The sequence below is a fragment of the Rhinichthys klamathensis genome, unplaced genomic scaffold (assembly GCF_029890125.1).
Source record: "Rhinichthys klamathensis goyatoka isolate OS25496 unplaced genomic scaffold, OSU_Roscu_1.1 h1tg000439l_1, whole genome shotgun sequence".
In the NCBI taxonomy this organism is placed as follows: Eukaryota; Metazoa; Chordata; class Actinopteri; order Cypriniformes; family Leuciscidae; genus Rhinichthys; species Rhinichthys klamathensis.
Window position 1 is genome coordinate 341247 of NW_026606935.1, and position 17664 is coordinate 358910.

Here is a 17664-nt window from a genome sequence, read left to right on the forward strand (position 1 = left end):
AACGCTTTGTGACATTTTAAAAAGCCGTGAATGTATTAAGGCCACTGGAACCCGGATCGTAACTGCAACGCGCTGCATGTCTCAATACAGGAGCAGAAGCGCTGGTTCAGATTGTATTGTTTGTTGTTTAAACGTGCATGTTGCATATTTAAAAATATTTGTTTAAAAATAAATGTTTGTTGTAGGCTTATTTGCAAATTACCATAACTTGTAGAATTTCATCCTTACTGTTAATTGACATTAGCCCCACTTACGTTTTGATAAATGTCCCTTTGCGCCACCTGGCGGTCATTTCGCGAACGACTTTGAAATGCGACTGGTTTATTTTTATTGTATTGGTCTACTTTAAAAAATAATACTTTATAAGACATTTATGGAAAAAGACTATTTTCTTTTCAAGATTCTGTAGAATGGCCCATATAGCATTTGACTAGAATTTGTTTCCAGGTATGACTAAAAATGTGCTTTTGGCTTTCATTTATATTTTGATTGTTTGTATATATATATATATATATATATATATATATATATATATGTGTGTGTGTGTGTGTGTGTATATATATATATATATATATATATATTTAGGCTATATATATACAAGAAAGAATGCAATGCCAATATATATATATATATATATATATATTGTCCTTGCATTATTTCTTGTGTGACACCCCTGAATGAAAGGCTCATTATTATGTAGGGTCACTGTCTGAGAACCACTTAATATTCATGATAGGGGTTGGGCCGTTCCGCCCATCTGCATATTGCCTTGGCAAACAAAAAAATGTTTTTCACAATTTAAAACAATCTATTGGTTTATGTGAATGATTAGGAAGGATGATTTTCAGATCATTTTGAAGCCAGAACTCGAAGCGTCAACATCCATTTGTCAAAAGTCTTGTGGACACATATTTAGTATTTGTTTTGTGGTCTTATTTCAGCAGCTTTCATTTTAATTTTTTTCAATAACCACGCATAAACAATATTCTCTTAAAAATACAAACAATGTACATACAAGTTGCTCACAGATTATGGTAGCCCTGTTTGTGCTATATAGAGTGAATTTACACCTTTGCCATTAACATGTTTATAAATAACTGAAAAAAGCACAAATGTAAGGGCATCACAGAACATCCAAATGGCCCCAAAAACACCTCAGACCCCAGAGGGTTAAACTAAACTCCCAAGTAAAAGAAGCTACTGAAGATAACTTCTCCAACACTGTTAGAACTGTAGTGTATTGAGTTGAATACACAGAGTAAATTCAGAAGCACTGCTTGGCCACTCTAGATTAACTCTGGGTTACAATTTGGTTGGCCAGTTAATTGTCCAAAGCAACATCTGTGTTCTCCAAGGGGGTAATCCCATAGACATACATAATAAAGGCTAGATGTCTCGTCTGCGCTGCTGGCCAATGGAGGTCGACGTCCGCACCTGGCGGCCATCTTGTCACAGGCAGCTCGCTCACTCGTAACATTGTGTTTTAACGGTGCATGTACTTTTTAAATAACCATAACTTGCTTAATTTTCTACCGATTTTCAAACGGTTTGGTTTGTTATAAACGTCAGAGATGTAGTTATGACACTGCAAACTTATGAATAATAAGTGTATCAATAAATAATCATCCAGAATTATAGCCACGTTAATAACGTTTGTAAGAAACCAAACCGTTTGTAAATCCGTCAAGATTTCGACGAGATAAGAGTATTTGTGTTCGTGCTGATCACTCATCTCACATCAGGTATCACAGAGCCCACCAGAAAGCTTGCCTGTGACAAGATGGCCGCCGGTGATGACGATAGAGACTCCGCCGTAAGACATCTAGCCTTTATTATGGATATCTATGGGTAATCCATCAGCCGGAAACTGAAGCTTCCTCTGCGGGCCGCCATTGTAGCAGACCATCACCTGCTGTTAGCACTCCATTGACTCCCATTCATTTTGGCGTCACTTTGACAGCGAATAACTTTACATCTGAGGCGTCCAAAGAATCCATTTGTCCATAACTTATTTCTAAAGAAACACGACAATGTATAAAAGGCTCCCTTACTTTGTATCTTACGTTATGGCCCCGTAGAAGCCGTTTTTGTAAAAATAGGCTAACGATTGCATCTTAACCACTCGACTCTCTGTCACACAGTAGAGAAATTACCGTATAGACTGGTGGAGAAGCTCACAGGCAATCTTGTACTGTCTGTAGCAGCCCTTGGATCCAAAGAGGTCCTTTACACTGTCTATGAGGCAATCGGGGAGGCATAAAGTCAAGGTAGAAGCCCATAGATAGAGAGTCCATAAAAGCAACGGGACAAAATATTTCAACAACGGATTTGTTTCAGATTTCAATTCAGATTTGTCTAGGCACAGCTACTAGAAGACTTACAACTGTCAGGCGTCACATCTACGTCGTCGAACTCAGATTGAGCCAGCGCAGTCGCTCAGCCATCAGGAAGTGAGTGCTTCTAATTGGCTTTACTTTTCTCCGTTGAAATCTATGGGTTCGCTGTGTCTATTTCTTTTACTGTCTATGGTGTTCTCAGAGTTTGTCAGAGGTGGAAAGAGTAATAAAATATTCTAATCTAATCAATATTCTAATCAAGTAAAAGTACTACTACTTCAATGAAATTTGACTTAAGTACAAGTAAAATTACCGGTCTAAAAATCTACTCAAGTAAAAGTAAAAAGTAGCTCATTTAAAATGTACTCAGAGTAAAAGTTACTGAGTTACTTTTTTAACAGCGGGGGTGGGGGACTCTCCTATATAGGGTTGTAATGGAATGAGATTTTTACAGTATGATAACGTCTCAGAAAATATCACGGTTTACAGTATTAATCAATTATTAAATAAACGGTATTATTAAATTATTATTATTATCATCAGTTAAAATGGCAGTTAAATTAATGAAAACATGTTTTTTTTTGGTTGAACAAATGCTTTTACTATAACAAACTTGAAACCATTTGTTTGTTTTGTTTATTAAAATTTCAATAAAACATGTCTAATCAATTAAATTCAATAATTGATAATGAATTAGATTAACAACTTATTTTTAACATTAATAATTTATTCAAATGTTTAAGAATAATATAATCCTATGAAATGTATTTTATTCAGAAAATTAATGATATTAATGATTATTTAAAATTAATGATTTCCGGAGTGTGATTTTTTTCTCTCCCTTGTATTATTATTTTTTACCCAGTAACGGATATGATTTCAAATGTAGCGAAGTACAATACTTGAAACAAAACGTACTTAAGTAAAATTAAAAGTACGGATTTTAAAAACTACTTAAAAAAGTAGAAGTACACACAAAAACTTTGGAGGTCATCTTAATATACGTAGTGTTTTATCAAAAAGAGAAGAGGTTCAACATTTATTGAGTGAGTCTAATTTGGACTTCTTAGCACTGAGTGAAACGTGGTTAAACACTAACATTCCTACAAATATGATTGATGTCCCTGGTTATACATGTTACAGGAAAGATAGATTAACCGGTAAAGGAGGTGGGGTATTGGTTTATATTAGAGATATTTTTAAATGTTCTATGGTTGAATTGGAGACTTCTGTGTTAGAATGTTTAATTTTAAATGTAGTATTATCAGCAAGAATGAATTTTAATATTATGGTGTTATATAACCCTCCTTCTCATAATGTTTCGTTTTATCATGATTTTGATGAACTGTTTAAATTGTTTAATTGTCGTGCTGAAACAATTTTATTGGGAGATTTTAATATAAATTGGTTGGATAACGGTAAGAAAAATAAACTTAAAATGATTGCATCTAAACATAAACTACATCAAATGATAACAAGTCCTACAAGAATCACATTGATATTGAAAACATTGATAGATTTAATTTTTACAAATAAACCAGAGCGAATTACTAAATTGTATAATTTGTTAACAGGTTTGTCTGATCCTAATTTAACTTTGATTGTCCGAAAATTAACAAAACAACGATTTCAGAGCTGTTTTTTTGGAACTAGAGCTAATAATTCACAAATTGGAATTCCCAAGCAGAAAATGTCTCAGTTTGACAATGAGTTGAATAACATAAATTGGGAGAGTGTATATCAAATTGAGAATCTGAATGAGTGCTGTGATTTTTTTGATGGACACACTTGCAAATACAATCCAGAAGTTTACATGCTCTTTTAAAAGTAACAGGAGAAAAGTTTTTTTGCCTTGGATAAATAATGATATTCGTCGGCTAATGAAAAAGAGGGATGTGGCACTGAAAAAATCTATATTCACAAAGCTACAAACAGATATATTTATATTTAAAGGTTTAAGGAATAAAGTGGTTAGTGAACTGAGAAAAGCAAAGTCATCTTATTTCATGCAGTTGTTTGCTGACTCACAGGGCAATAGCTCACTTATCTGGAAACATATGAATAAATTAACCAATCAAAAAACCAGTCAAAGTAAAGGCATAATAAAATTGAATATAGATGGAAAGGTCAGCACTGATGCTTTGGAAATTGCAAATAAATGTAATACCTTTTTTGTTAAATCAGTACAAGAACTCGCAGCAACTTTTAATTCTGTTTGTTTATCAGATGATATAGTAAGAAATTCATCTTCATCTTTTTATATTTCACAGGTTGATCAAGTTAAAATCAATACAATTATTAATCAATTAAATAGTTCAAAAGCTAAAGATATATTCGGTTTAGATGCTTCTTTTATTAAAAAACATAGTGAAACACTAGTAAGACCAATAGCATATTTGGTAAATTTATCTATTAAAACTGGTGAGTTTCCACAAAATTTTAAAACAGCTGTGGTGACCCCAGTCTTTAAGTCTGGAGCGATTGGTGAGGTATGTAATTATAGACCCATCTCAATTACTCCAGTAATTTCCAAAGTTTTAGAAAAGTTAGTAGCTGAACAATTAATGAATTACTTGGAAAAAAATCACCTCTTAAACTTTAAGCAATTTGGATTCCGGCCAAAGTATTCAACAGAAATGGCTACATGTCATTTTATAGATACAATAAAAAGTAGTTTGGATCAAGGAAAAGTAGTGGGAGCAGTATTTTTAGACTTTAAAAAAGCCTTTGATACTGTGAATCATGAAATACTTATACATAAATTGAAACAAATTAACTTTTCTCAACAAGATTTAAACTGGTTTAAATCATACCTGGATTGTAGACAGCAATGTGTTAAAATTAGAAGTGTGAAGTCATCTGTTCAAAAATGCAAACTAGGTGTACCACAAGGTTCAATATTGGGCCCTTTGCTTTTTTGTCTGTATATAAATGATCTACCTGAAAGTTGCAAGGAGGTCGGTTGTCAAATGTATGCAGATGACACAAATTATTTATGTAACAGCAGAAACCTCTCATTTGGCTGCAGAAATGTTAAACAAACAACTGGTCAGTGTTTCCCAGTGGCTGCAGGATAACTGTTTAACTTTAAATTATAACAAAACAGTTTCTATGTGTTTTTCACTAAAGAACAAAGTGCTGGATGGATTTAAAATGAAAATTGACCAAAATGAAATCAAGGAAGTGAATGAATTTAAATATTTAGGTGTCATTGTAGACTCTAAACTTAAGTTTGATAGCCATATTAAGAAAATGTCTAAGACTATTAAGACAAATTTGAGCTGTTTTCGTTTGATAAGACCATGTATATCTATTAAAGCAGCTCAAATGTATATGCATACTATGATACTGTCACATATGACCTATTGTGCAATAATCTGGGGTCAGGCTTCTCAATCAGTTATTAAACCCGTAATGTCATTATATAAACAAACTTTAAAAGTGATGGATCAGAAACCAATGAAATGGCATCATTGTCAAATTGTTCAGAAGTATGATTTGTTAAGTTTTGATAATTTTTTAAAGTTCTCATTTTTAAAAACAGTATTTAAGTGTTTATATGGCCTTGCCCCAGATGTAATCTGTCAGTTGATAGAAAAATACAGCAGTGATGGGGTAAAGACTAGAGGGGTAGTAAGTGGGAATTGTAGCGTACGGAGATGCAGAACTGCAATGGGTCAATCATCCTTTTCAGTGAAAGGTGGACATCTATGGAACACCATGCCGGTGAACCTAAAATTGCAACCAGAACTTACGGTTTTCTGTACAAAGCTGAAACAATGGCTGAAATCTATACAGCGATGTGAACATTGAGGTTAATTATTTTTTTTTTTTGATTAGTTACGTTATTTTTATGAAGTTGATGTGTTTAGGTATGTCAATATGTCATTGTTGATTTGTTTGGGTATAACATGTGCACACATGTATACATGTGTGTATTTGTATTTGTTTTGTTTCTTGCGATGATTGTTTGTTTGTTTTTTTGTTTTGTTTTTTGGATGTTTTGATTTTATGTAAAAGCCTAACCAGGGACGCGGGCCGCAAACTAGCTTTATGCTATATGCCCTATGTACACAGCATCGGTTGTCTATGTGTAACAATGCTTAGTGTATTGTCCCTGTTAAATAAACAAACAAAAAAAACAAAAAAAAACGACTCAATTACGTAACGCGAGTAAATGTAATTCTTTACTTTCCACCTCTGCAGTTTGTGATTCAGTATTGCACAGTAAAACAAGAGAAGAACTGCCCATCGTTGTCCCGACTCTTATTTGTGTTGTTTTAACAATAACAAACACAAGAACGTTCTTAATTTAGACACATATGAGGGTCTATTTCAGAAGGCAGGCGCCTATGTAGGCAGTCGACAGTATGTTATGGAACAGACCTATAATCTGGTTGTTTGTTTATTTACAGTATGGCATGCAGCTTTACCAGAACTTCATCCAGCCCTATCAGAAGCAGAAGAGTTCTCCAATGGTAAGCTCCAGACACACACTGCCATGTATGTTTACAGCATTGAGAGGCTCCATGAAAACCATAAACACACGTTACAGCATTACAGAGTGGAAACCAGCACTGAAATACTGTCATTTTTGCTCAGCACATCCTTGACAGGTTTCATTTTTCATCAGAACTCACTTCTGAATAAAAAAAAAAAAAGACTTTAAAGGTTAAAAATTCAAGAATTGTTTTGTGGGTAAGTAAACATGAGTTTGTGTAGGGAACATATTGCTCTGTCTGTCTTTTAATATGCTAGACTTTTTCCCAGATATACAAACACACATGAATGATTAATGCATCTACACACCAATGCAGACACACAATAATTAATAAAATTTAATTTAATTTAATTTAAATTATTTTTTGCAGTTATGAGAATGGCATTTTTGCAATACTGTAATGAGAATTGACATTATTTTCAATGACAATTTAGCATATTTCCTCTCATGCTCTCAATAAATGAATTATAGACACTATTGTGGTATCTGTCAGGAGTTAGTAAGCAAAGTAGTGAACCTGATCCATCTTGTTTACTCCTTCACTTCCGTTCTTCACACATTGCGTCAGAACACAACTTCAAAATAGTAATCAACAATTCAATTCTTTAACTCAACTATCATTCAATTCATTAAACCCCCATTCCTGAAAACATGAAAAGTAGCACGCTTTAACAAGAACTTGTTTTCCAGATGTTTTGAGGCCGCAGCCACTTTTCTTTGTTTATCATGAAAATAATGTCCCAGTGCAAATCAGTTGTAGCTTAAAAAAAAAAAAACCTTCACATTCAAGCAAAATATCATTTCTTATTTCTTTTGATTTCGAGGCACAGTATGACATGGATGAGGTCTCATGAGATTCAGCTCTCCGTGTCTGTATTTACTTTCTTTCACTTTCTTACTCAAACACAAAGAAGCAGTTGATGCAGAATGAGGTGAAGCTTGTGTCTTTGTGGATAATCCTGTCATCCAGTGTTGTAAACCCTTGCAGCTTGTGTATTAGTGCGTTTGTGTGGACGGACAGGAACACATGACTGAGATTAACCCCCTGGGGTCGGCTATCGCGCCGGCGCGATAGGCAGACTTTTTTTCTTATCAGTGCAAAAGAGACTCAAAATACTCTGTTGATTTTAATCTTACATGTAAGTGTTATACATCAGTCGATCCTGTTTAGTGTATATTATTTTTCTGTATACTCACAATAAAAACAAAGTGTTGTGCTTTTTGTCAAATGAAGAAAAATAAACATGATGCGAGTTTTGCCTTCTCTCTGTCAGTGCAGTCCATTCTGAAACGCGTCCGAAAAATTAACTCTAACTCTGCAAATACTTGTCACACAGGCACGAGAGATTTTTCTTTATGAAGCTTGAATTCTCTTCTTTTCAATGAAGTAATTTATATAAAAAACAAATATTCTCAGTTTATGTAATCTGTATGAAAAGAGAGTGCTGTCAGAATTTTTTTCCCCAGCTCATTACACTTCATTACGCGTTAATCTGACACGCCCACGGAGAACGCGCGCTATTCAAACGCAAATGTAGAGGAAAGCCATGACAACGCCCACATCAGCCGTTCCACCGCGGCGGTAAAATGTGGGGTGTATTTGCTACCTTTTACCGCTAAGAGGCGCTACAATCATAGACTCTGAAAAGTGTTCGTTTATTCTCTCTAATGCGTAATCTGCTGCTCATTCAGAGCGATTGAAAGCTGGTAGCAGATGAATTCAACAAGTGAAACGTAGTTAAAATAATTCATTACCACAATACTGAAATTAGGCTGAAATACTGAAATGAAATTGAATAAATAATGAAAACATAAAACATTGCAATAAAAACATTTAGGCTACATCAATGAAGCTTTACAAAAGCATAAGACTTTAACTCTAACAGCGTACAAACGGTGGCTCAGTGATCAACGCATCAACACGAGCTTCAGGGAGCTTCAATCGACCCGAGATCGAATCTCAATGTGGCATACATGTTGTTAACCGATGTTGGCCAACAGCGTTTATATTTTACCTTCTTGATGCTTAAATAGCTAACTGTTTATAACTGTTTACTTATTTAAAGTCAAGAGTTTTGTTTAATTATCATTACAACATAAATTTGCTACATTCCAGTAGAACCGCAGCCGCTGCACAAAGGACACAAACTGATGAAGGAAGATTGTCAGCCGATTGCATCAGAAAATGAAAATGAAGAAGCTCGTCTTTAGTCTGCTAAATTATTGTGTAATGTAAAAGAACACTAAAATTACTTAAGTTTGAAACCAAGTTCGAACATTTCAAGGTTTAAATAAAGTGTTTTTTTTTATTTAAAACAGGGTTGCATCGGGTTTAGAGTTTATTTCTTTTGCGATGCAAAATAAGAAACACTAGGCTAATATTATTCTTGCGACATTTTAAATTTGTATTGCCAAATAAATGACATTAAACAATTAAAACAGTAGGCCTACAAAACGAAAATTGTCCAAAGCAACATAATTAAATTAAAACATGCGTTTTTCTTTGCCTCTCTCGCGCTGAATCTCTTTTTAACAAGTTTATTTAGTCTCCCTCGCTCTCCATATGAAAGAGGAACATTAACACCTAGGCCTATTGTCCTGCGCGCACAGCACTGAACTGTCCCCCAACCCCCCACAGGCTATCGGAGTCTGAGGCTGATTTAACACAAAGAGAAGTCGTAATTCACACTTAAATCGCTATTCTAGACAGTGTTGATAATGAAGGAATTAAATGATTTAAGTTACATGTAGCCTAGTGAATTTTCTGTCATAAAAGTTTATTACTAAATATTTCATTATTTCAATAATTGATGAAATAAAACTGGTTTGGGCCAGCTTTTTCCAAGCAAAACTAAATATAATCTGAAAAAACGCATGTTCATTTGTTGTCATGAACAAAATGTTCAACTTAATATTAAATTCTACAGGGATCTTTGGATCCTTTCAACCAGGCATGCAATTTGTGAATTAAGTTTTTATTATTTTTTTTATTATTCAAATAAATATCGAACCACGGTGCTTCGTGGTAATGCTGCTAAATTAAATAACATGTAGGCCTATAGAATAATTATGAACTTAAATGAAACAATATCGCAACATTTCGACAAATACATTATTTGATCTGTTTTTACATTTTAATTCAGGGCGATTTAGCCTGCTACATTTCATTAGAGCGAGATTTTCACCCTTGTCATTTTCTCATTGGGAAGCGCTTACATAGGCTACATGTTTGAGTAGATCCTCTGTACCTCTCGTTTTCATATGGATTACATAATCAGATAACATTTATTAGCCTGAATATTTAGACATTTAAAGGCATTAGACAGAGCCGATTTCTTATAGTGACTGAGCTGAAGTGGCTTTCGGTTCATTTTTGTGACGCGCAGTTCCCGGAGACAGAGACGACAGATAAACTTTTGTCGTTAGCAAAAGTTCGAATAAAACCCGATTTTAGAAAAATGCATAGGGCCACTCGGCGTGGTCTGCCAAAACACTTAATTATAAACTTCAATATTTCATTCAAAATAATCTCAAAACGCTTTGTGAAATTTTGAAAAGCCGTGCATGCATTAAGGCCACTTGAACTATGGACAACTGAAACGCTGGTTTTGATTTTATTGTTTATCGTTGTTTAAACGTGCTTGTTCTGTTGCATATCTCTATTTTATATTTGATATGGTCTATTGGTGAAGTAGCCTATAGCATTGATTACTGTGGAGGGAGGGGTGTGGGGATTCAAATAATTCAGCAGAAGCAGGGATGTTTAGACCAGAAGGAAATCCCCGTCCCCCTGGCAAATCACACTTTACTTAAAACCATGTTTTTAAAAACTCTAGGTTGTAGGGAATCAAAAAAATAATAATAATAGGCCTAATAAAATATATATATATATATATTGGCTATATATATAAAATTACTTTTTTTACAGAACTGCTTTTGAAATTACGATTGGCCTCATACGATTGGTACAGATGCAAAGTCGTTCTGTTGGATACTATTGTTCCTTAGTGTAAAATGGAAATGCATGGCAATTTTATTTTATAAATATAAGCAAAAAACTGTATGGTGTACCAGAGTTTTAGAGCTACACAAATCTCTCTGCATCAATAAATATAAAATTTACAATAGACCATGTTTGTTCGGGATTTGAACCCGTGTCATCTTGATGATCGAACCGTAAGTTCTACCACTCGGCTATGAATTTTCTCACTGAGAAATGCCCAAACGTTTGTTTGTCATGAGCGAGAAAACGTTTTGTCGTTAGCCTGTGAGTGTAGGCCTACTTTAGCCTACATGAATAAAAGTAGACCTTTTACAGTTTTAAAAGATGATATCTTATCTGTATGACCAACAATTACGCAGTAAGTTCTTTTAGCTGTTATGAGAAAAATAAATTCAAATGAACGCGCCGCCGCGTTTGTCAAACTCTAATTCAACATGCCAGAATAAAGCCAGATTTTAGAATAATGCATAGCCACTCGGCGTGGTGTGCCAAAATACCCTAATTATAAACTTCAATATTTCATTCAAAACCATCTCAAAACGCTTTGTGACATTTTAAAAAGCCGTGAATGGCCACTAAGGCCACTGGAACCCGGATCGTAACTGCAACGCGCTGCATGTCTCAATACAGGAGCAGAAGCGCTGGTTCAGATTGTATTGTTTGTTGTTTAAACGTGCATGTTGCATATTTAAAAATATTTGTTTAAAAATAAATGTTTGTTGTAGGCTTATTTGCAAATTACCATAACTTGTAGAATTTCATCCTTACTGTTAATTGACATTAGCCCCACTTACGTTTTGATAAATGTCCCTTTGCGCCACCTGGCGGTCATTTCGCGAACGACTTTGAAATGCGACTGGTTTATTTTTATTGTATTGGTCTACTTTAAAAAATAATACTTTATAAGACATTTATGGAAAAAGACTATTTTCTTTTCAAGATTCTGTAGAATGGCCCATATAGCATTTGACTAGAATTTGTTTCCAGGTATGACTAAAAATGTGCTTTTGGCTTTCATTTATATTTTGATTGTTTGTATATATATATATATATATATATATATATATATATATATATATATATATATATATGTGTGTGTGTGTGTGTGTATATATATATATATATATATATATATATATTTAGGCTATATATATACAAGAAAGAATGCAATGACAATATATATATATATATATATATATTGTCCTTGCATTATTTCTTGTGTGACACCCCTGAATGAAAGGCTCATTATTATGTAGGGTCACTGTCTGAGAACCACTTAATATTCATGATAGGGGTTGGGCCGTTCCGCCCATCTGCATATTGCCTTGGCAAACAAAAAAATGTTTTTCACAATTTAAAACAATCTATTGGTTTATGTGAATGATTAGGAAGGATGATTTTCAGATCATTTTGAAGCCAGAACTCGAAGCGTCAACATCCATTTGTCAAAAGTCTTGTGGACACATATTTAGTATTTGTTTTGTGGTCTTATTTCAGCAGCTTTCATTTTAATTTTTTTCAATAACCACGCATAAACAATATTCTCTTAAAAATACAAACAATGTACATACAAGTTGCTCACAGATTATGGTAGCCCTGTTTGTGCTATATAGAGTGAATTTACACCTTTGCCATTAACATGTTTATAAATAACTGAAAAAAGCACAAATGTAAGGGCATCACAGAACATCCAAATGGCCCCAAAAACACCTCAGACCCCAGAGGGTTAAGGACCTTTCAGAAGTCATAATCACTGCTTCTCTCACTATAGGGATCACTGTGAAAAGGAAATGCTTCTTTTGTTAGATAAGTGAGTGTGCTCTTGAAAACCAGCACAGCCGTAAGCCCCGACAACTCAAAATCCTTAAAAGGCGTCTGAACAAAGTAACCAGTGTTCATGTATAAGAATAACAAAATTCCTCTCCAACTAACATCCTCCTGCTCCATCAGAGAGAGAGCAAATCAAATCTGGCTCTGAATTTGTAGATGATCTCAGGCGAATATTTGTAGTTTCTGAGAATTCGTAGATGATCTAATGACATTATCTTCTGTAGAGCTGCTTTACAGCTGAAATTGAATTTGTTTTATAATTGATTAATTTTACAACATTAAAGTTGCCATGAAGTTGCGATAGTCTCTTCTTTCTTATTGTGACGTATATCTGAGTGAAACGGCCTCTAAAACAAGAAGAAAATGTGGGACGGGACTTGATTTTATCCATGGGGAATTGATTGGATGGTTGTGGTTAGATCTCTTGTGATTGACAGGTTGGTTGCTCCGCCCTCGCGCCGGTAAACACGTCATCAGAGAAGAGAAGAGATATCGCTGCAAGAGTGAGGGCAAATTATTTCGATTAAAGATTACAATGGCACATGATTTTTAAAATAAATAATGATGTGCACTGATAAATAATCTATAATAAATACTGCAAAATTCCATGAAATAATAAGAATTGTCCATTTTGGTTTCATTATGACACTGTTTATTACTATGGATCTGCTTTGAAACAGTCTATATTGTATAAAGTGCTATTTAAATCAATGTGACTTTTCTCGACTGAAGACTGATCTATAACTAGATTAATGTTTTGTTTTAATGATCAGAATCCATGTGTTTTTAGAGACTGCAAACCATTACACCGTGAACCTCACTAGAGAGTACAGATGTGAAAAATCATAATTAAAACAGGAAATATACGCTTATTCATGCGCAAATATTTGATCTTAAACTAGATGTCATGCTTGTTGTGACGTCCGGGGTTGGGAAAAATTCAGAAAGTCTGAATTTTGGGGGGTGAACTGCGACCTGTTTTTGTTTCCGTGTTATTCAGTATTGTATGTTTTTGTGTGTGTTTTTAGAGGAGCATCTCTGAGAACTCGCTGGTGGCCATGGACTTCTCAGGACACAAGAGTCGGGTGATAGAGAACCCGTCAGAGGCGCTGTCAGTGGCTGTGGAAGAGGGCCTGTCGTGGAGGGTAACGTCCTCACACACACACACACAATGCACACTAGATACTTGCGTCTGTGTAAAGTAGAGAAAACAGCATTGCAGTTTCTCAGTGCCCTTTATTTTGCTGCAGTGTATAGTATATATAATGAGCTATAGCACTTTGACACTAAGGTCCCATTAGTTAACTAACAATGAGCTGTTAGTTCATGTTAGCTCAGGTACATTTAAATAATATTACCAGATGCAACTTTTTAATAATGAATTAGTAAATGTTGAAATTAAAGTCCCCATGAATTCAAAATTGACCATACTTACTTTGTTTGCCTAAATTGATCGTTTTGTGGTGAACAATTCATCCATGTAAGTCAATCCACACAAAACAATTTTTTGGCTTCGTAATCTTTAATCAAAATCTGAAATTTCCCCTCCCCTCTGCATTGGAGGACCTTCCCTGATGACGTAGGTTTGACGGTTTGGGTGTCTGCTTAACATCCGTAACCACGCCCCTCCAACTGACAGTAGACAGGCTGAATGAAAACACCTACTTTTCTAGATCCAATCAGGTGCTAGTTGGGAAAAAAGCCACGCCCACTATTTTGCCTCATTTAGTATTCCGTTTCTCTCGGAAATACGTCACAACACTGGAGAAAAGTCGTTTGCAACTTCCGGTTCACGGGGACTTTAATAATATTTATACATGTGTTTTTCATCATTACTAATGCAGAAAACTTATTTTAACAAATGGAAGCTAATTTTAAAGGGATAGTTCACCCACAAATGTGAATCCTGTCATCACTTACTCACCCACAAGTTGTTCTAAATCTATACGAGTTTCCTCCTTCTGTTGAACACAGAAGAAGATATTTTAAAGAATGTTGGTAATCAAACTGTTGACAGTAGCCATTGACTTCCATAGTAGAACAAAAATACTACAGCCCCGTTTCCCCCGAAATTACCCGAAACAATTTGTCTCAGGACAAAAACTTTTGTTCCCCCTGACTAGACCCCGAAGCCACCGCCATTTGCGCCACTTAGAATTTCAGCCGCCGCCAGCCAATAATTTCGTAAGCCAAATTGAGCCGCCATCTGATAAAGTTTGGCTGAGCCGGCTAGAGTTATTTGCATCAAATAATAATTCTATCACATAGAGACATACACACACGAAATATCTATTTTCCCACTGGATTCATAACAGCACAGTCTTGTGCTCGTTGCTACGATACACAGACTCACAGTGAATTGACGACCAATTAAAATTGCTCGTTTACCGCACAGAAGAAGCGATGCATTTTTTTCTCGCACTGAGGTGAAATGGCGGAAAGAAGCAAGCAAGGTGATTTTGATCTCACTTCTCACATACTTTCCTTATTCCTACTTGCTTTTTTTTTTAACTTAGCCCTACCCAGACTTTTGTTAAATCTTCAGGGCACGGTTGCACAAACACCTGAATCAAAGATTGATGTTATGAACCAAATATTCTGGAACGGAGAGATTTATAGCACTGAACGTGATATTACTGCAGGAACAAACCACCGTTTCCACATTGCTAATTCACGACGCATGCTTCAGTGTACATTGAAGTGAAATGTGCAAAACTTTGCCCAAAATAATACTGATAACAGTGTGTGTTTACATTAAGGCGAGACACGGCAGGCAAAAACATCGGGGGGTTTTTACTGGTCAATTTTGAGATTTTTGGATATTTGTCTTCAATAACATGTCTTCTTTCAGACTTGTGGTGAAAAAAAAAGTCCGAAATACACATTTAGGTCTTTATTTTACTACACTTCGTCTGTTTGCGTCTGTAGATTTCTCATAAATTCAACAAAAGTTTGCGTTCTTAATCAACATACTTCTCTGTGATCTCTGCCGTCACCCTCTCATCACATGCACCGTTAGGAAGCTCTCTCTCTTCTGTACAATCCTGTTGGATCCAAATATGGTCATTTCCTTTTTATCAGCAACCAATCGTGAAAGTAAAAAGACTGAATGCGCGATCTCATTGGCTGATGATAAATCTTTAAAGCCCGTTTTCTCAAAATGACCTTTCTCTCATACCCCAAGTCCGAAATCTCCACTTCAGTAGTACCTAGTTATATTATGAAGACATTTACAGAGGGATTTGTAAATATATATTATTCCTAGCCTGATACATATATAACATTTTATTCCAAAAAACATTGCTTGGAAATATTGAGATCTAGTAAATCAGTATAACATAGACATCTGTAGACATGAAGTGGCAGCTTCAGCCATTTGCAGCTATGAAAAGTTTGGCGGCTGCAGCCGCCATTTAGGTTTTGGCTGAGCCGGCTAGCCAGCCAATAACTTCATCAGCCAGCCATTATTCTCAAAACAAATGGCTTCGGGCTCTACCCCAGACCTGTTGCTGTCTGCGTTTCCACCGCGGTCTAAAGTATCGTGAAGATTAGGCAAATAGTCCGGTGGCGTAGGACTGCGCGTTACTTTATAGTTTCCGCTGGATTTCATCCTCTGAATTTAAGCTAAATAAAGCCCGAACCTCGTCGTCGATCCATCGGTCATATTTTTAAAACTCCATTGTTGATTCGAATAGCAAACAACTGTTACTGCACGCACCGCAACAGATTAAAAAAAAAATGGTGGTTGAAATTAAATGTGGCATGAACTCAACCAATCAGCATGTCCAGCGCCCAAGTCCCACCCCTGAAAGTTCCTGAGCTTTGAAAAAGTACTACCTCGCAAGCAGGGACTTTCTGAGGGGGGAATATACCCGTAACTTCATTTAGACCCTGATTCCTGCGGTGGAAACACACGGAGTACCAGCCCAAAGTCCCTAGTTCCTGGGGAAGGTTCCTGAGGTGGAAACACGGCTTATGGAAGTCAGTGGGGTCCATCAACTGTTTGGTTACCCATATTCTTCAAAATATCTTCATTTGTGTTCAGCAGAAGAAAGAAACTCATACAGGTCTGGAATAACTTGAGGGGGAGTAAATGATGACAGAATTTACATTTTTGGGTGAACTATCCCTTTAAAGTGTTACCAATTTTTTGGGGGAAAAGAAGAAGATAAGGATTATGGAGCTAGTCATGAAAATGTAAGGTATTTAAAAAAATGAATGTACAGGAATAACAGGGTGCCACTCACAGGCAACAATGTATGGAGGACCAAACCTGTATAAATAAATAAATGTATAAATAAATAAATGTAGACATAAATAAATGTAGACATAAATCCATATATACATAAATAAATGTGAAAATAAATAAAAGTGGAAATAAATAAATGCATAAATGCATAAATGAAAAAATAAATAAATGTGGAAAAAATACATAATTATACATAAATAAAAGTATAAATAGTCGTTTTTTTACATTTATTCGCATATTTATTTGTTTATTTATTCATTTATTTATTTCATTTATTCATTTTTAATTTCTGCAGGTTTGGTCCTCCATAACAATGAGTGTGTGTTTACATGCACTTTCTTAAAGCGAGAATGCTTAATAAGCCCACAATGTGTGTGGTCATGTAAACGTGTTAAACAGTTTTCCTTTATCGGCGTAAAGTAATAGATTTAGAGCTAGATATTTGTCCAATACCCCGATTTTGACCGGCATGTAAACACCTTAACCTGCGTTCTGTCAGCTTATTGAAGTGCGCATGTGAGTTATGTAAAAGGAAAGTGTCCTTATACTGCAGATTTAAGCACATTCAGCGAGTGTTTTGCAGTAGGGGAGGAGAAATATACATCGCAAACTCGTTGTGCAGCCAAAGGACAAGTGGTACAGTTGTAAAACTTCAAATATGAGAGGAGAATGAGTCTGTGCAAATGAAAGTGAAATACTTGAAATGCTTTATTTAGCATCACAACTCACATACGACATATAGAAT

The 17664-nt window shown here is 35.2% G+C and overlaps 1 protein-coding gene across 5 annotated transcripts in view; it reads left to right on the forward strand.

Moving 5' to 3' along the window:
• Positions 1-17664, forward strand: part of grb14 (growth factor receptor-bound protein 14) — a 114529-nt gene that overhangs the window by 90680 nt on the left and 6185 nt on the right. For all 5 annotated transcript variants that reach the window (XM_056236127.1, XM_056236126.1, XM_056236124.1 and 2 more), the window contains 2 exons: positions 6752-6814; positions 13699-13815. In XM_056236127.1, the coding sequence (XP_056092102.1) occupies positions 6752-6814; positions 13699-13815 (180 nt within the window). The remainder of the gene's footprint in view (positions 1-6751; positions 6815-13698; positions 13816-17664) is intronic.